The sequence below is a fragment of the Phocoena phocoena genome, chromosome 1, assembly GCF_963924675.1.
Source record: "Phocoena phocoena chromosome 1, mPhoPho1.1, whole genome shotgun sequence".
NCBI lineage: Eukaryota > Metazoa > Chordata > Mammalia > Artiodactyla > Phocoenidae > Phocoena > Phocoena phocoena.
In genome coordinates, this window is record NC_089219.1 from 24,798,319 (window position 1) to 24,818,693 (window position 20,375).

Genomic DNA, 20,375 nt, shown 5'->3' on the forward strand with positions numbered 1-20,375 from the left:
CCAGGTGTTACATGAGGCAGAGAAGAATAATGAGAGATGGAATTTGGCCCAGGCAGGCCAAAGGTGGTTGGTTTTGATGCAGCAGAAAGAGCACAGGGCAGGGAGGTATGAGACCTGGGGTAAGTTTTAGCTCTGCTGCTGTCTGTGTGACCTTGAGGTACTTCTCTACTCTGGGCCTTCATGTCCTCTGCAAATGCAGTGTTGGATTTGATGATCTCTCAGGCCCTTGCCAGACCTGACAGTCTGTGAATGTTGAGTGCCCCTAGGTGACTGCTGTCTTTCTGTGTGTTAGCTTGAATCTGAATGCTGCCTTCCTGCTTGCTGCCTAAGAGCTGTCTTCCTTTGGGGCTTGGCCTGCCACTCGGCTCCCTCTGCTAAGTATTACGCTCTCTGGAGCAGCCTTTCATTGTCAGGAATAAGTTCCAAATAGACCTTTAAAAATTCCTGAGCCCAGTTGCTAATGGAGGGCAGCACAAGCCTGTGTCCTCACGTCCTTTGCCATTTCCAAAGCGGTGCCAGGGCTTCCCTGGTGGCGCAGTGGTTGAGAGTCCGCCTGCCGATGCAGGGGACACGGGTTCGTGCCCGGGTCCGGGAAGATCCCACATGCTGCGGAGTGGCTGGGCTCGTGAGCCATGGCCGCTGAGCCTGCGCATCCGGAGCCTGTGCTCTGCAACGGGAGAGGCCACAACAGTGAGAGGCCCGCGTACCGCAGCAAAAAAAAAAAAAGCGGTGCCAGTGTTTCCCACAGCTCTAGGACCAGATGCTTGTCTGGCTCTGTTTAAGTGAGCAATGCCATCTTGAGGTGACAGAAAATCTGCTCTGAAGGCAACAGCTGCTCTGAATGAACTCATTAGTACCTCCTGAACGAGCCAGCCCTTCAGGAACTTCTAGGGAAGATCCACCTGCTAAGGTGAGAGACTGCCTCTTCCCTCCCTACCTTTTCTACTTCTCTTCTGCAGGCCACTTTGCAAAGGATTGTTTCATGCAGCCAGGTGGGACCAAGTACTCTCTGATACCTGATGAGGAAGAGGAGAAGGAAGAGGCAAAGGCAGCAGAGTTTGAAAAGCCTGACCCCACGAGAAATTCTTCTAGAAAAAGAAAGAAGGTGAGTGCTGTCTTTATTTTATTTATCATATTGAGTTTTAAAATAAAAATATACTTTCTGCAGAAATTTTAGAAATACTGAAAAACATAAAGAACATTAGGATCTCTTGTAATCTTTCCACCCAGTGAGACTCTTATAGTAGTTCTGGTATATTCTAATATTTTTTCTAGGTAAATATATACATACATATAATATAAATATATATATAATTTTCTAGGGAAGTGTATATATAATTTTCATATATGTATGTGTTTACATATAAACAAACACACAAGCATGGTCATACTAGGTATAGTTTATATCCTACTTTTTTCATTATATTTATCAAAAGTAGGGCTTCCCTGGTAGCGCAGTGGTTAAGAATCCACCTGCCAATGCAGGGGACACAGATTCGAGCCCTGGCCTGGGAAGATCCCACATGCCGCGGAGCAACTAAGCCCGTGCGCTACAACTACTGAGCCCGCGTGCTGCAACTACTGAAGCCTGTGTACCTAGAGCCTGTGCTCCGCAACAAGAGAAGCCACTGCAATGAGAAGCCCGCGCACCACAATGAAGAGTAGCCCCCACTCGCCACAACTAGAGAAAACCTGCATGCAGCAACGAAGACCCAACGCAGCCAAAAGAATAAAATATATAAATTTATATTTATCAAAAGCATTTTCTAGTATCCTTAAGTGTTCTTCAAAAACTTGATGTAAGAGCACCATATGATATTCTACCCTATGGCTATATGATGGTTTATTTAATAATTTTTCTATTGTGGGATATTTTTGATTACTTCCAACCTAAATCTTTGGCCATATCTCTTACTGCTTTCTTCAGATAAATTCCTAAGTAAGATTACTGAGTTAGGGCTTTAAGACTCTTGATACATGTTATCAAATTGTCTTTCCAGAAAGCACTTACTTTACACCCAGCAGAGGATAAGAGTGCCTGTCTCACTGAGTTGTATCTTCCATCTACTACTTCTAGCAAAACAATTCATAAAACAGACATTAGGGCTTCCCTGGTGGCGCAGTGGTTGAGAGTCCGCCTGCCGATGCAGGGGACATGGGTTCGTGCCTCGGTCCGGGAAGATCCCACATGCCGCGGAGCGGCTGGGCCCGTGAGCCATGGCCACTGAGCCTGCGCTCCGCAACGGGAGAGGCCACAACAGTGAGAGGCCCGCGTACCACAAAGAAAAAAAAACAAAACAGACATTATTGTGGTGCAGGAAAAAAACAGTGCATTTGTAGCATACAACATAGAGAGGAAATGAAAAAAAACTATGCTATAGTTTGGTCAGAAATAGTTGTTCTCATGTAGTATAGTGTTTTTCTTTTTTTTTTTTTGGCCACACACCACAGCATGTGGGACCTTAGTTCCCCGACCAGGGATTGAACCTGTGCACCCTGCATTGGAAGGCAGTCTTAACCACTGGACTGCTAGGGAAGTCCCTAGTGTAGTGATTTTCTAATTGTGGCTGGTTATTAACTTTTGGGGTTTTTTTTGGTTTTGTTTTGTTTTTTCAAAGCTTTGGCAAACTTTTATTGAGTGGTCATTTTATTCCAGGCATTGCAAACCTAGGAATATAAAAATTGTGATAAGGTCCTTGCCCTCAGTGGGCATTATCTACAAATTCAGTATTATCTTCATTTTTTAGATGAGGAGGAAGGTCCATGGTACCATTATTAAGAATTGCCCCCAGTATATGGATAATAATATATCGATCTGTATATTCTTTCCCTGGGTGATCACATCCCTCCTAAGACTTCAGCTGCCCTGACCACTTTCACATCACTAAGTAATATCCCACTGGTACTTCAGACTTTGGCTTGGAGTCAATCAGACATAGGTTGAGGCCCTTCTGTGCTACTTACCAGCTATATAACTTTGGGCTCAAAGTAGGATCGTTGTGCTCCTTGAACAACCAAAAACCTTGTTTCTATCCTTCTACCTTGTATTACTAGTTTTAATGACAGAAGTAACCTCTCAGTCTCCCAAGAAAGAAACAATATGTAATTAATTTTCTTCTCCTTACTATCCCATGCCTAGTCAGTCACCAAGTCCTGTCCATGGTACCTTATAATATCCCAATTCTGTTCCTTCCTCCCACTCCCACTACTACTCTGCATTTCACCTGCTTCCCTCTCTCACTTATATTCAGACTATTGAATTAGCCTAGGGAGATTTTAAAACTACATATTTGCCTTCTACCTCTTGAGTACCAAGTTCACATCTGGGCATCTGATTTTTTTGAAAAAGCACCTTTATCTCACTGCTCGATTCTCTTCATTAATATGATTTTTTGCCCTCTGCTTTAATTCTGAATGTGGACTGCTTGAGGCTGTGTCTGTTTTTATTACTCCCTTCTCTTCTCTAACTACCTTCTCCCTAAGTGATCCCATCCTGTCCAGTGGTTTTGAATACCATTTATATGCTAATAATCCCCCAATTAAGTATATGTATCATTTTTTAAATCCAAGTCTGTAATTCTCCAAGTCTGTAATTCTGTCTCTAACATTTTCTCTGGAACTTCAAATTTAGATATTCAACTGCCTATTTGACATCTCCATCTGATTGTCGAGTTGACATCAAGCTTAGCACACTCCAAAACTCTTCAATGTTCCTCCTACCCAAGGCTGCTCCCTTCATATTCCTCCCTGTCTCAATGAATGGGTCACCAGGTGCTGAAACCAAAATCTGCAGCCTTTGGGTATAGTGTTGTTATTGTTCTAATTGTGGTAAAACATATGTAACATAAATTTTACTGTCTTAATCTTTTTTTTTTTTTTTTGGCGGGAGGCTGTGCTGCACAGCTTGTGGATTTTAGTTCACCCACCGGGGATTGAACTCGCCCCCTCGGCAGTGAGAGTGTGGAGTCCTAACCACTGGACCACCAGGGAATTACCCCATCTTAACCGTTTTTAAGTGTACCGTTCTTTGGCATTAAGTAAATTCATATTGTTGTGCAATCATCACCACCATCCATCTCTAATACTCTTTTCCTTTTTTTGGCTGCGTTGGGTCTTCGTTGTGGTGCGCGGGCTTCTCATTGCGGTGGCTTCTCTTGTTGGGGAGCACGAGCTCTAGGCGCGTGGGCTTCAGTAGTTGTGGCTCACAGGCTTAGTTGCTCCGCAGCATGTGGGATCTTCCCAGACCAGGGATCGAACCCGTGTCTCCTGCATTGGCAGGCGGATTCTTAACCACTGTGTCACCAGGGAAGTCCCTCTAGTACCCTTTTCATTTTGTAAAACTGAAACTCTATACCCATTAAACAATAACTCTTCATTCTCCTTTTCTCCCAGCACCTGATAACCACCATTCTACTTTCTGTCTGTATGATTTAGACTACTCTAAGTATCTTATAAAGTAGAATTATATAGTATTTGTTTTTTTGTGACTGGCTTACTTGAGTTAGCATAATGTCCTCAAGGTTCATCCATGTTATAGCATGTGTCAGAATTTCCTTCTTTTTTAAGACTGAAAATATTCCATTGTATGCATATACCATATTTTGCTTATTCATTCATTCATTGTTGATACTAGGATTGTTTCCACCTTTTGGCTTTTGTGAATAATGCTGCTGTGAACATAGTTGTACAAATATTTCTTTGAGATCTTGCTTTCAATTTTGGGGGGTATATACCCAGAAGTGGAGTTGCTGGATCATATGGTAATTTTTTTTTAATTTATTCGTTTATTTTATTTATTCATTTTTTGGGTGTGTTGGGTCTTCATTGCTGTGCACAGGCCTTCTCTAGTTGCGGCAAGTGGGGGCTACTCTTCGTTGTAGTGTGCGGGCTTGGCTTCTCTTGTTGCAGAGCACGGGCTCTAGGCGTGCGGGCTCAGTAGTTGTGGCTTGGGGGCTATAAAGTGCAGGCTCAGTAGTTGTGGCACACGGGCTTAGTTGCTCCATGGCATGTGGGATCTTCCCAGACCAGGGCTCAAACCCGTGTCCCCTGCATTGGCAGGCGGATTCTTTAACCACTGCACCACAGGGAAGTCCCATATGGTAATTCTGTTTTAATTTTTTTTGTGGAACCACCATACAGTTTTTCACAGCAGCTGCACCATTTCATATTCCTACCAACAGTGCCCAGGGGTTCCAGTAGAGCATAGTGTTTTATTATTGTCAATTAGGTAAAAATGGGTGATGTTGTTGTTCAGTTGTTCAATTCTTCTGTCTTTTCTCATTTTTTCTTTTTTTAAAAAATTTATTTTTAATTCCCAGGAAAGGGTTGTTAACGTATCCAATCAGAACATGTCTCTTCCTGTTTAAGATCCTTCAGTGATTTCCCATTGTACTTTAAAAAAAATCCAGACTGCCTCCTGTGAAAACAAACGGTCTAACCCTAGTCCTCTTCAAGTACTGCCTTTAGCAGGCAGTAAATTATATCTAGCTAAAACATTGTTGTGTCTTTTTTTAAATTTATTTATTTGGTTGCACCGGGTCTTAGTTGCGGCAGGTGGTCTCCTTAGTTGTGGCATGCGAACTATTAGTTGCGGCATGCATGTGGGATCTAGTTCCCCGACCAGGGATCAAACCCGGGCCCCCTGCATTGGGAGCGTGGAGTGTTAACTGCTGCACCACCAGGGAAGTCCCTGTTGTGTCTTTTTTATGTATCTATTTTTACAGTTATCTTCTGCTTAAGACAGGGGCTGCAAGTTTTCTATTTATAGTGCTGTTATAAAGTTTCCCTTTTAAGTAGGACTTTTTTTTTTTTTTTTTGCGGTACGTGGGCCTCTCACTACTGTGGCCTCTCCCGCTCCGGAGCACAGGCTCCGGACGCGCAGGCCCAGCCGCCATGGCTCACGGGCCCAGCCGCTCCGCGGCACGCGGGATCCTCCCAGACCGGGGCACGAACCCACGTCCCCTGCATCAGCAGGCGGACTCCCAACCACTGCGCCACCAGGGAAGCCCTAAGTAGGACTTTTTAAAGCAAAAATTCAGATATTAAGAAAAAATTTAAGTAAAAAAATAGCAGTTTATAAATACACGGAATAAAAATTGTGGCACTATTATATGAATGAATGGCACTTGGAAGACACTGATTTAGAGCAGTGGGGATATTATTTTAATTTGGTACTGTTCTCCTGTGAACCAAAGAAATAGAAATTAACAAAGGCCCCTACTTCAAGCGCTGCCTTCCAGAAGCCTTCTGCAAACCTTCAACATTGCCATGTTTAGCCTAACTCCCTCACAGAGGCAACTGTCCCCAACCCTGCAAGCCGTATTGCTTTCTTTTTTTTCTTTTTTTGCGGTACGGGGGCCTCTCACTGTTGTGGCCTCTCCCGTTGCGGAGCACAGGCTCTGGACGCGCAGGCTCAGCAGCCACGGCTCACAGGCCCAGCTGCTCCGCGGAATGTGGGATCTTCCCGGACTGGGGCACGAACCCGTGTCCCCTGCATTGGCAGGCAGACTCTCAACCACTGTGCCACCAGGGAAGCCCCAGTATTGCTTTTTTTAAAAAAATTTTTTTAAATTGAAGAATGGTTGATATACAATATTATATACATTAAAGGTGTGCAAATAGTAGTTTACATTTTTTAAGGTTGTATTCCATTTATAGTTATTATAAAATATTGGCTCTCTTCCTCGTGTTGTACAGCAGGGGTCCCCAACCGTCCTCCCCACCTGCCCCTTGGGGCCGCACAGCAGGAAGTGAGGGAGGGGAGCTTCATCTGCCGCTCCCCATCACTCGCACTACCAACTGAACCATCCCCCCAACCCTCCATGGAAAAATTGTCTTCCACAAAACCGGTCCCTGGTGCCAAAAAGGTTGGGGGACCAGTGTGGTACGGTGTATCATTGTAGCTTATTTTATGCATAATAGTTTGAGTATTGTTTATTTTTGAACACAGGGTTTGGCTTTACAATATCTTTATTCTTGATACTAGCCTTCTTCATAGAGGTCTGAGGACTTGATTTAAAGAGGGAAATGGGAAGCTTCCACCATATTACCTCATTATTTAAATATAAAACAAAAGAAGGGTAACCCATAATCTTACTACTTTACCAGAATCTATATTATTGTGGCACATATTTTCTTCTAGCTGTTTTCAAATGCATGTTTTACCTAGATGTAATTAAAATGTATGTATAATTTTGTTTCCTGTTTTTTACTTTGTCATGTCATCTTTCCATTTTTGCCACAGTCTTTTTTTAAAAATAAATTTATTTATTTATTTATTATTTTTGGCTGTGTTGGGTCTTCATTGCTGCACACAGGCTTTCTCTAGTTACAGCAAGCAGGGGCTACTCTTCATTGCAGTGCGCGGGCTTCTCATTGCAGTGGCTTCTCTTGTGGAGCACGAGCTCTAGGCGTGCGGACTTCAGTAGCTGTGGTGCAGGCTCTAGAGTGCAGGCTCGGTAGTTGTGGCGCACGGGCTTAGTTGCTCTGCGGCATGTGGGATCTTCCTGGACCAGGGCTCGAACCCATGTCCCCTGCATTGGCAGGAGGATTCTCAACCACTGTGCCACCAGGGAAGCCCACCACATAGTCTTAAAACGCTCATTTGCAGTGGCTATGCAATATTACATTAGGTGGATGCTGAGGAATTGCTTTTCTGAGGGCAGTAGAGGATGTACTTAAGAACCTGGGCTGTGGAGACAGACTGCCCGGTTTCTAATCTCAGTTGGGTCACCTCCTCACTGTGGAACTTAGGCTAATTACTAAACTTCTCTGAATCTGTTTCCTTTATAAAATGGGAACAATAAGCATCTACTTCATAAGGTTGTTAGGATGCGGAGATGCACATAAAACTCTGAGCACAGTGCCTGCATACAGCAAAGCCCAGTGCGTGTCAGCTACTAGTAGCTGTTGCTTAAAAACAGAGGCTTTATCATCACTGTGCAAGAGGTGCACAGTGCCCCTCTTGCACTGTTGGTGGGAATGTAAATTGATACAGCCACTATGGAGAACAGTATGGAGGTTCCTTAAAAAACTAAAAATAGAACTACCATCGACCCAGCAATCCCACTGCTGGGCAAATACCCTGAGAAAACCATAAGTCATAAAGAGTCATGTACCACAATGTTCATTGCAGCTCTATTTACAATAGCCAGGACATGGAAGCAACTAAGTGTCCATCAACAGATTAATGGATAAAGAAGATGTGGCACGTATATACAATGGAATATTACTCAGCCATAAAAAGAAACGAAATTGAGTTATTTGTAGCGAGGTGGATGGATCTAGAGACTGTCATACAGAGTGAAGTAAGTCAGAAAGAGAAAAGCAAATGCCATATGCTAATACATATATATGGAATCTAAAAAAAAAAAAAGCTTCTGAAGAACCTAGGGGCAGGACAGGAATAAAGACACAGACATAGAGAATGGACTTGAGGACACGGGGAGGGGGAAGGGTAAACTGAGATGAAGTGAGAGAGTGGCATGGACATATATACACTACGAAATATAAAATAGATAGCTAGTGGGAAGCAGCCGCATAGCACAGGGAGATCAGCTCAGTGCTTTGTGCCCATCTAGAGGGGTGGGATTGGGAAGATGGGAGGGAGACGCAAGAGGGAGGAGATATGGGGATATATGTATATGTATAGCTGATTCACTTCGTTATAAAGCAGAAACTAACACACCATTGTAAAGCAATTATACTCCAATAAAGATGTTAAAAAAAAGAAAGAGGCTTTGTGGTCAGAGACTGGGTTTAAGTACCGACACTGGGTTCAAAAAGTTCTTTATATATTCTAGATATCAATCTCTTATCAGATATATGACTTGCAAATATTTTCTCCCATTCTTTGGATTGCCTTTTCACTCTGTTGGTAGTGTTCTATTTTTGTTTTTCAGATTTACATTTAAAAAACTGTGGTGAACAAACACATAAAACTTACCGTCTTAACCATCTTTAAGTACAGTTCAGGAGTGTTAAGTGTATTCACATACTAAGTATATGAAAGTGTCTTTTAATGTACAGACATTTTCCATCATGATGAAGTCCAACTTATGTATTTTTTTCTTTTGTTTCCTGTACTTTTGGTGTTATGTTCAAGAAATCATTGCCAAATCTAACGTCATGAAGCTTTTTCCTTCTGTTCTCTTCTAAAAGTTTTATAGCTTTAACTCTTACATTTAGATCTTTGATCCATTTTTTGAGGGTTTTTTATTGTTGCTGTTTGTTTGTTTTAACATGGTGTAAAGGAAGGTTGCAACCTCACATTTTTGCATGCAGATATCCAGTATCCCCAGCACCATTTGTTGAAAAGACTGTCCTTTCTCCATTGAATGGTCTTGGCATCCTTTTCAAAAGCCATTTGACTGTACACATGAGGGTTTATTTCTGACTCTTCATTCCGTTCCATTGGTCCATATGTCTGTCTTTTTGCTAGAGCCACACTGTTTTGAATGCTCTAACTTCATAGTAAGTTTTGAAATCAAGAAATGTGAGTCCTCCAACATTGTTCTTTTTCAAGTTATTTTGGCTCTTTGGGGGTCCCTTGAGATTCCATATGAATTTTAGGATGAAATTTTCTAATTTTGCAAAAAATGTCATTGGGATTTTGGAAGGGTTGCATCAAATCTGTAGATTACTTTGTGTAGTATTGACGTCTTAACCATATTAAGTCTCCCAATCCATGAACATTGATGTTTTTCCATATATTTGTGTTGTCTTTAATTTCTTTCAGCATTGTTTTGTAGTTTTCAGTGTACAAGTATTTTTGCCTCCTTGGTTAAGTTTATTCCTAAATATTTTATTCTCTTTGATGCTATGGAATTGTTTTGATGCTATGGAATTGTTTTCTTAATTTTCTTTTCAGATTGCTAACTGCCAGTATATAGAAATACAACTGATTCTTGTGTGTTGATTTTGTATCCTGCAACTTTTCTGAATTCACTGATTAGTTCTAACAGCTTTTTTGTGGAATCTTTAAGATTTTCTACATGTAAGATCATGTTTCCAAACAGGCAATTTTACTTGTTTAGTAGAGCTAGATTTTTAACTGTGATTCTATGTGTATGTTCCAGGAGTTTTTCATTCTTTTTTAACCTTTTAGGGGTTAAATGGTATTTATCGGATTCCTGAAGTGGTTCTGTGGATATCTTACTTCTGTGGGTCTTTGGTTGTTTTTTTTTTTTTTTTTTTTTTTTTTTTTTTTTTATGCGTTACGCGGGCCTCTCACTGTTGTGGCCTCTCCCGTTGCGGAGGACAGGCTCCGGACGCGCAGGCTCAGCGGCCATGGCTCACGGGCCCAGCCGCTCCGCGGCATGTGGGATCTTCCCAGACCGGGGCACGAACCCGTGTCCCCTGCATCGGCAGGCGGACTCTCAACCACTGCGCCACCAGGGAAGCCCCAGTCTTTGGTTGTTTTTGTATTGCTTAATACACCTGGTGCAGCTAGTTATTGCTTTGCTTCTAAAGCTGCTTTGAGATGTGTATTTCAGTTCGCCAAAATAATTATTAAGGATCTGCTAGGTATGAGGCGCTTTTATGACCTGCTTAGTCAACTCATTATCCTACCCTCTGTTGCTCTTCACTTAGTAGAGAAATGGTCTGATGAACAATGGCAGTAATAATCATCATATCTTATTATTTTTAAAGTACCTTTATGTATATGAACTCCTAACTCATGAGTCCTCTTTGATTAAAAAGTGCTCCAGGGGGCTTCCCTGGTGGCGCAGTGGTTGAGGGTCCGCCTGCCGATGCAGGGGACACGGGTTCGTGCCCTGGTCTGGGAAGATCCCACATGCCGCGGAGCGGCTGGGCCCGTGAGCCATGGCCGCTGAGCCTGCGCGTCTGGAGCCTGTGCTCCGTAACGGGAGAGGCCACAGCAGTGAGAGGCCCACGTACCGCAAAAAAAAAAAAAAAAAAAAAAAAAAAAAATAGTGCTCCAGGGAGCTGAAACTGTAAAAACTTCCCCCTTGATGCCCATTGTTTCTACCAAGATATCATCTAGTGTCATTGTCTTTTCACCTTGTCATTAATCGCTTTATTATCTTTTATGCCTTATATTTGTTTAGTACTTACAGTTCCTAAAATATCTTCTTTTTTTTTTTTTTGGCCAAGCTGCACAGCATGTAGGATCTTAGTTCCCCGACCAGGGATCGAACCCATGCCCCCTGCAGTGGAAGCGTGGAGTCTTAACCACTGGACCGCCAGGGAAGCCTCAAAATATCTTCATTTTTTATTTTGTTTTATCCTTACGCAATCCTGTGTGGTAGCCAGAGTAGGCATTATTATCCCACCATTTTACACCTTGGGAAAATGGAGATTAAGAGAAATTGTCTCACCTGAAGTCACACAACTATAAGAGATAGTGCTGAAATAAGAACCCAGTTCTTTAGATTACTAACCCAATATTCTTTTCTATACCACACTTCTACCGTTAATTCATTTAGCTCTTCAATTATTTATTTACTCAACAACTATGTATTGAGTGCGCCTCATACTTTTCTTTTGTGCATTGTGTTAGGTGATTGACTTATCAGGTCTTATAAGATCACTTTTGGGCCAGTTTTTGCTCTGTTACCAGCTACCCTTAGTAATCATCTGATGTTATCTCTTGATTTTTTTTTTTAATTTTCAAATGTGTTTCATTTATTTGTTTTACGTGAATTTGTATTCCTTAAATGTATTTCACCGAGCTGATAAAGTGAAGTGCTCTAGGAATATGCTGTCTATTGATCTGTTTTTGTTCACAACCATAAATCAAGTTTCCAGGCCTCCTTTTTCTTTCTCTCATCTAAATCTTTGATTCCAACAGGAGGCTGGCTTTCCTTATCAGTAAAAACTTCTACCTGAGATGGATATTTTGGAGTGTGTGAGAGTGGCAGATTTGTACACCTGTTCCAGCACTAGTTGGCTCTGGGCCATCCAGAATTAGAACCAGAAAGTCAAAAACAGTCTACTGGGTTCTCATCTCTGCTTCTTTACAAGACTGCTTCATTGTCCCACTTCTTTCTGTAGTCTGGTAGAAGAGAATGTCTAATGTAAAGTCTCTAAGACAGGAGAAGGTGCTAGGCATGTTGGGAAATCAGGAAATGGCCAGGATAAAGAAAGGGTGTCACCTGTTTCAAATAGTGCCTTGCACATATAGGCATGCACCTTTGAATTGATAGACTCCATCATATGTGCCATGTGTAACTCCTCGGGTTCTTTCACTCAGTGAGGCCTACCCTCAGTTTGGAGAGTAATAGGGACTGACTCCTGCTGCTGCCGGTGAGTAGGGGCAGGAGTAAGAGATCTTTCTATCCCTGAACCTCTTTTTTATCAAACATACATGAATTGAATGCATGTCCTTGTCCAAAAATCTAGTACGTATTGGTTTAGTTCTATGCAATACCTATTCAGTACCATGACGGTTTTCATCCCAGTGTCTGAAAATTATAAGTTATTTTTGTTGGGCATAATTAGAACAGGAGGAAGCTGTGTGTTGCAAATGGAAATGGGCTATGAAGAGGCTGATAAAATAGGAATAAAGGTTTTTGTAGTGAAGCCCTGGATAATCTTTCATGAACCTGTGGTGTGTGCTTTGCTAGCCTCTTTCACTTATATGCCATCATGGGTCTTTCTGAATCAGGCTATATTATGAGGAAGCATCTGCTTTGGGCATCAGGCTGCTGACTTATTGTAATGAAGTTTAGCTATATTTGATCCAGAATATAATTTTCTTCTTTTCATATGGCTACTATATTTACTCTCTGCTGTACTATATTTAGAAGAACAGAAATAGGAATGTCATCCCCTTGGCTGCAGTGCTGGCTCTGTTCTGTTCTCCAGAGAACTTCTGGTGCCTATCTGAGAGAGAGGTTGCCAGTCCTGGGCCTGTTCTGCTGGAGCACAGAGAGTTGTCCAGTGTATTCTGCTCGAAAGCCTTCAGGATTCTCCTTCTTCTATGGAATAAAGTCTGAGTTCCTTTAAGACTCTTCACAATCTGTCCAACATCCCAGCATCATCTCTCACCAGTCCTTTCCCTCACACACTGTACTCCAACCTCATTCATTAAAAGAATTTCTGTTGTGTGCCAAGTTCTGTTCTAGTCATTGCAGCAACAATAGTGAACAAAACAGGAAAATTCCAGTCTTCATGGCACTTACTTTCTAATGGGAGTCACAGACAACGAACTAGTAAATAAATGTAAAATAATACTAATATTTCAAGTACTGAAAAGTGCTATGGAGAAAAATCAATTTGGTAATGAGAGCTAGGGAGTACTAGAATAGGGGTAAAGGGATAGCTTACTTGCCATTCTAGATAGGATGGTAAGGGCAGACTTTTCTCATAAAGCATCATTAGAGTGGATCTTTGAAGGAAGTGAGAAAGCAAGCTACTCAGATAAGTGGTGAGAGAACATTTCAACAAGTACAATAGTTAGATATTGGGAATGAGCTTGGCATGTTTAAGGAACAGTAAGGAGGTCAGTGTAGCTGGAGGAAGTGAATGAGTTAGAGGAAACCAGGGCCTTATAGGAGAATCTGAGGACTTCAGCTTTCACTTAGAGTGAGATGGATGTCATTAGGCATTTTACTAGAGGGATGACATGATCTGACTTATCTTTTAAGAGAATTATTCTGGCTACTGTATGGAAATTAGATGGTTAGAAGGCAAAAGTGGAAGTAGCAAGCTAGTTAATAGATAGTAATCCACATGATCAAGTAAATGAGGCCTAAGAACTGACCATAAATTTGGCCATGTGGAGATCATTGGTAACTTTGACAAGAGCTGTTTCAGTAGAGTGGTGGGTTGACAACCTGGTTAAAATTGTTTAGGAGGGTTGTTTTTTTTTTCAAAATGGGAACTATTATAGCACATTTGTTTATTTTGGAGAATGAGCTATTAAAGAAGGACAAATTGATGCAGGAGAGAGGGGACAATTCCTGGACCTATGTCTTTGAGTAGGAAAGAAGGGATGGGATCCAGTACAAGGTAAGTATGCCACACAGGATCTTTCAGGCATTTCCTTCATTCCATCTTCCATCTGGCTGGAAGGCCCTCAGTTCCCTTCTTCCGTCAGCACTACTACCACTACTCCACCTGCCAAAGCCATGTTCATCCTTCAAAAGCACAACACATTACATATCCTTCATGAGGCCATCCTCAAATTCCTCAGACATAATTGATTTCTTTCCCTTGTATGTCCATGGCATGTTGTTTGTACTTTTCTTACATCACTTCCATGGACTGCCTAGTATCTTAATTAATCTTTCTCCTTGATTAGTGTATCCCTTGAAGGCTTCTGTTCCCTGATTTCTAATGTCATTCAAGTACTATAAGAGACAAATTAGTTAATAGATATTACTGGCTCTTAGAAGGTACTCAACAAATATTTGTTGAATGAGTGTACTGTATGGTTATTGGGAGTTATTCTTTCCCTTGTTTATTGAGGTTGGCTCAGGTTTGGAGGAATGGTGCCAGTCACCACTCCTGAGCTACTGAATGTGTTTACTTTGCATGCAACTATGGCTTTGCACTAGTAGGTACTCTGTATTTGTCTGAATTCTATTAAAAATCTGTTCTTATCTCCTAAGCGACACTGTATGTAACTATGGCTCTCTAAAATGCTTTATAGGTAGTAAAGTTAAGTAAATACTTGTGAGTTGATTAATAACCTTCTCCCTCTGGTCTTACCCTTTCCAAGCTATGATAAACTGGTGCTTATAAGCAAATTCTAACCAGGAATCACCCTCTATCCTACTTTATAAAAATTAACCCTAGAGAATCAGTTTGAGAATCAAATTATCTCTTGAGAATCAATCACTTCTCAAGAATAAGAGAATAAATAATCAGTGCTTTCTCAAGAATAATTCTTAAGAATGAATGAAACAGAATAAATGCTTGATTGCTTGCTTGATTTCTGGCTAGATCAGTGCCTTTGGGCTAGAAAATGCTAAGTTAGGTGCTGGCTTTAACACACAGAGCTAAAAAGAACATCTAATTTGGGGCCCAGCCTGAGTCAAATCCAGGTTCTACCATTTGGGCAAGTTACTTTATCTCAGTAAACCTCTCTGAAGTTATAATTTTCTTTCCTGAAAATATAGAGATTATTATGCCCACTTAATAGATTTGTTTTGAAGGTCATGGGGTATGTGTGCAAAGTGCCCAGCCCAGCATCTAGAAAATTAGGTACTCAATAAGTGTTAACTGCTGTTACTCCCCTTTCTCAGTTTACGCTGGGCTGCTGCTAACCTTTTTTTTAGAACTATAGAGAAAGTGGATGGGCTAGCTGCTGTAGCACAGGATATGTGCTTCTCAGAGAGAGGTTTTGAGCAATGGCTTCTTTCCTCTGCCCCTCCGGCCTGTCTACTATGAGCTCCCACTTCTGGGTCATTACCCTTTACCTTATGCTCCTCTTCCCCAGAATGTAGCCAAGGGACCAGAAGCCAGCTTCACCTCTGACTTTCCAACTTCACCTCTACTCCAACTCCCAACTTTCCTCTTGAACTACAACATACGAAGTAATTTTTGTTCTCTAGCTCAAGGTTAGAGACAAAATGAAAATGATGCCACCTGCTGGAAAACTAGATTTTCTTTATTCGGGTTGCAAAAGAGCTTTTACATCAAGATTGAGGTCTAGAAAGCCATCTCCCCAAGTCCTCCTTGCTACCTAGAGTCAACGTTCTAGCTTGCCAGGGTTCTCTAGTGATTTGCTTTTCTCTTTCCTCCTTCTGAGCCTGTATCATTGAGAAAGTGGAAATAATGCCAAACTCTGAGTTAGAAAGTGTAACATTCTTGTCTTGTCTTTGGTCACTTCTTTGAGTTGCAGTTTTCACCTCTGTAAAATAGCAATAATAATTCCTGACTTCTGACCTTACCAGATTATTATTACAAGATATGAGATGCAGAAAGTTTGATAAACTAAAGTGCTCTTTGTTTGTAAGGAAGTATTATTACTTTCCTTTCTCATTTATGTATCCAGGCTGGGCCAGTCTTAGGGGAATTGGTGCCAGACTCTGCATCTGCTTGTTTACTTTCCCAGGACTCTGTCCTACCTAAGGGGCAGAGACTGGTGAGGCTGCCAAGCCCATGTAGCCTGTGATTGACTTCCATTATCTTGCCATCTAGGAAATTGCAACACCATAAGCCAAACCATGGATTTGCCGACTCTCAACTTCTCCCAGCCATGGTTCCTACAGCTTGATAACTTGGGCCTGGGAAGCTTCCCCTCTCTCTACTCCACTGGAGACTCCAAGAAAGAATTTTGGTTTAATCTTCTCTTAGAACTTTGACTCATCTGCTGTAGATACTTGGCCACATTGTCAGAACATTCTGGGAGTTCTCTGAAATAAGAGAATAATACAATACTTCTAGCTACCACTGAGTTCCTACCATGTATCAGGCACTATAGTTAGTACTTACCATGTTTAGTCCTCATAGCATCCTTTGAAGTAGGTATTTATTATTTGTAATTTACTGAAAAGAAAACTGAGGTTCAAAAAAGTTAAATCTTGGGACTTCCTTGGTGGTCCAGTGGTTAAGACTCTGTGCTTCCAATGCAGGGGGCGCCGGTTTGATCCCTGGTTGGACAAGTAAGATCCCACATGCCACCCAGCGCGGGCCAAAAAAGAAAAAAAAAAGGTTAGGTCTTTTGTTCTAAATCACATAGTTAGTAAGTGGCAGAGTTGGAATTTGAACTTAATTCTTTTTTTTTTAATTTTTTAAATTTATTTTTGGCTGCGTTGGGTCTTTGTTGCTGCGTGTGGGCTTTCTCTAGTTGCGGCGAGTGGGGGCTACTCTTCATTGCGGTGCATGGGCTACTCACTGGGGTGGCTTCTCGTTGCAGAGCACAGGCTCTAGGTGCACGGGCTTCAGTAGTTGTGGCGCATGGGCTCAGTAGTTGTGGCTCGTGGGCTCTAGAGCACAGGCTCAATAGTTGCAGCACATGGGCTTAGCTGCTCCGCAGCATGTGGGATCTTCCTGGACCAGGGATCGAACCCACGTCCCCTGCATTGGCAGGCGGATTCTTAACCACTGTGCCACAAGGAAAGTCCCTGAACTTAATTCTATCTTATTCCAAAACTGTTGTTCTGACCACCATATACCGTGAGGCCTCCCATCACTATACAGGAAGAGGGGCCATGTGCAATCAAGGAAAACTCAGGAGATTTCCAGTCATATGATCTACATGCAGATCCCAACCCTGCCTGTGTGATCTGGGGCAAGTGGTTTTCAACTTCTCCAGCCACAGATACTATCTCTTCACCACCATGTGACATAGGTGCTGTTCTTATCTCTGTTTTACATTTGAGGAGACTAGGCCTCAGTGAGGTGAAATGACTTGCCCAGGGTTACAGAAGAGTAATAGTAAATGGCCGAGCCAGAACTCATGTCTGGGTCTAACACCTGGTTCTGTGTTTTGTCCACCATTTCTCACAGCCAGCTCCCAAGACCTAGTCTATCAGGCAGACTTACAGTCTCCGGATGCTGGATGGAAGCCTAATAGGAGGAGCAGGAGCCTTGCCCTCTTCTACTCTCACTTTCGCCTCCCATAGTCTCTCCTTCTTAGAAACCTTACCAAGGCAATATACATATTTGCAATTCAATGAAAAGGTTTATTCAGTGCTTACAAACTGCTCCAAGTACCCTACAGAAGCCTGGGGATCAGGGTCTCAGCCTCTGTGTGCGTTTATGCTGTTAATTTGGTGGCGCAGTGTGGTGGGAAGTGTTGAGAAAGTTCTTTCTGAGCTTTTTTCTTTATCAGTATACTCTTGTAAGGTTGGTTGCGAAACTTAGAGATGGTAAATATTGAAGGGCAGCAGGTGGGGCCTTATTAATTGATGGCGGTTATTTTCCCTGGCAGCAGGGTCTAATAGAAACCAGACTGGGAGTCAGGAGTCCTAAATCCATTACTCTCATATTCTTGGGCATGTGAAGTACTGTCTCTAGTCAGACTAGGTGATCTCTAAGGACTCCTTTCAGCTTTAATATCCTGTGCTTTTTAAAAATGAAAGTAATAGGGAATTCTCTGGCGGTCCAGTGGTTAGGACTCAACGCTTTCACTGCCACGGCCCGGGTTCAATCCCTGGTCGGGGAACTAAGATCCCTCAATCCGCGTGGCACGGCTGAAAAAAGAGAAAAAAAGTATAAATGCTTGTTTAAAAAAAAATGAAAAAGGACAGCGGAAGACCTCAGCTTCCCTGTATACAGTTCATTCCTGAGGTAACACTTGTGACTGTTTGTGTCCTTTCCATTGTTTTCTGTGTATTTTAAATATATACAGGTATGTTAAATATACATATTATATTATGATTTAATGTACTAAATATTGTAATTTATATATGTAAATATATATAATACATATGGTATGCATGCATGTGTGTGTGTGTGTATAAACATACACACATATATTGTTACATACCCTGGAACCTAGAATACATACTGTGTTATGACTTGATCCTTTTTCGCTCATTTTGAGCATTTTTTCTTGTTAGTACTTAAAGATATAATTTTTTTTTAATTAATGTTTTTTTTATTTATTTTTGGCTGCATTGTGTCCCCGTTGCTGCGTGTGGGCTTTCTCCAGCTGCGGCTCGTGGGCTGTAGGCACGCGGGTTTCAGTAGTTGTGGCACACGGGCTTCGTTGCTCCGCGGCATGTGGGATCTTCCCGGACCAGGGCTTGAACCTGTGTCCCCTGCATTGGCAGGCGGATTCCCAACCACTGGCGCCCCCAGGGAAGCCCTAATTGTTTTTTAATCTATTAAGTTATCCCCTAATGATTACAGGCCATGGTTTTTTAAAGCAAATATACACATACAATGTTGAGTTTTTATTTTATTCATTTATTTTTTTTAGGAAAAGAAGAAAAAGAAACATAGAGACAGGAAGTCATCTGACTCTGACAGCTCAGACTCTGAGAGTGATACAGGCAAGAGGGCAAGGCACACGTCAAAAGACAGCAAGGCAGCAAAGAAGAAGAAAAAGAAGAAGAAGCACAAGAAGAAGCACAAGGAGTGAGAGTGGAAAGAGTGGAGGGGGTGGTGGAGAGAAGGAACCAGGAGCCTTGTGCCTTGAAGCGCTGGCTCCTGGAAAGACTCAGTAGTGAGAATATGGCCTTCCACCCCGTTGACTTCTCTCCCATGGGAGATGGCTTCCCCTCCTGCCACGGGCAGGTTTGGGAGATATCAAAAGTATCTGCCTGAATGAGTTGTTTTCTTATCACTCCAGTCCCTTTGCAAGTGACCCCTGCAGCTGACCCATTCATTCACCCAACTTCCTTCATTCAGCAGAAGGTCCTATTACCCTCTTCCAGCTGCCACTGCCAGAGCCAGAGCCCAGGCTAGAGCCACAGGTACTGCTGTGGAGGCGAGTCTGGCTGTAGTTGGAGAACAGAGTGATTGGCCCCTCCCTGTTGGCCTTCCTTGGGCTGATTGATGGGTGATCTCTGCTGCATCCAACACAGGGGCAGAGGGAGACTGGCAGTACTAGGGAGAACATGGTAAGAAGTGGTGCTCACTTTTTCCATTCCCCCTAACATGATTCTCCTATGTTAGAAGTGACAGCCAGTGGTCACAGCCAGAAAACCATTGTTTGCAGTGACTGAGCTTGTGTGTGACGTTCCGCCCAATCACTGAACCAGACAGCTCAAGCCAAGATCATTGCTTTACTTTTATTTACTACAGTGTGAGTCAGTTGGTTCCATTTCAGGTCTCTGCTTAAATTCCTGGCCCTAAATGGAAGTGTGCTTGGTTTTAAACTTACTGAGAGTCCTTATTGGTATAATCCCTCTTCCTGTAACTTACAGACTTAAAAGTCACTGAGGCTGCATTAGGTGACAGAAAAACATTTAACATGTTACCTTAGACCTTGGAGAGCCGCCCAGCTAAGGTACAGCGCCAGAGGCACTAGCAAGTCACAGCCTTCTTAGATCACTTATAAGCCCTCACTTCTGTAATGACCAGATGACCTCTCCCCCAGGGCTGATTAGAGAACCAGTAAGAATTTGAACCATGAGTAATGGCCTAGCACATAGGCAGATGCTCAGCAGTCATCTTCGCCAGTGGGCATTTTCTCCCACTACCACTGGCACAAGCCTGGATCCTGTGTCCTAAGCCTGTGTTCTGGAAAGAGAGAGACCACAGCATTCCACAGAGAAGAGCAACTGTCCAGACCCAAAGGCATTCAGTGCAGGATGGACCTGAGGTGACAGTTCAGAAGCCCCGCCACTGAGTGATTATTCCAGATTGGACTAGCTCATTTGGCCATAGGGAGGGGACAGTGTAAAGGGAAGTTGTAGGTACAGCTGTTTTATTTTTTGTACGTGTAAGGTGATCCGCTATCACTGTCCCTGAGACTGTCCATTGCAGTCTCTCATCCAGTGCTTCTTCCTGAG

At 42.4% G+C, this 20,375-nt stretch overlaps 1 protein-coding gene across 2 annotated transcripts in view; it reads left to right on the top strand.

Moving 5' to 3' along the window:
* The window catches only part of ZCCHC17 (zinc finger CCHC-type containing 17), a 55,267-nt gene extending 35,524 nt beyond the window's left edge, over nucleotides 1–19,743 (top strand). For both annotated transcript variants that reach the window (XM_065879865.1, XM_065879860.1), the window contains exons 7-8: nucleotides 960–1,105; nucleotides 18,839–19,743. In XM_065879865.1, coding sequence (XP_065735937.1) covers nucleotides 960–1,105; nucleotides 18,839–19,000 — 308 coding nt within the window. In that variant the 3' untranslated portion in view covers nucleotides 19,001–19,743. The remainder of the gene's footprint in view (nucleotides 1–959; nucleotides 1,106–18,838) is intronic.
* Nucleotides 19,744–20,375: the final 632 nt, after the last annotated feature.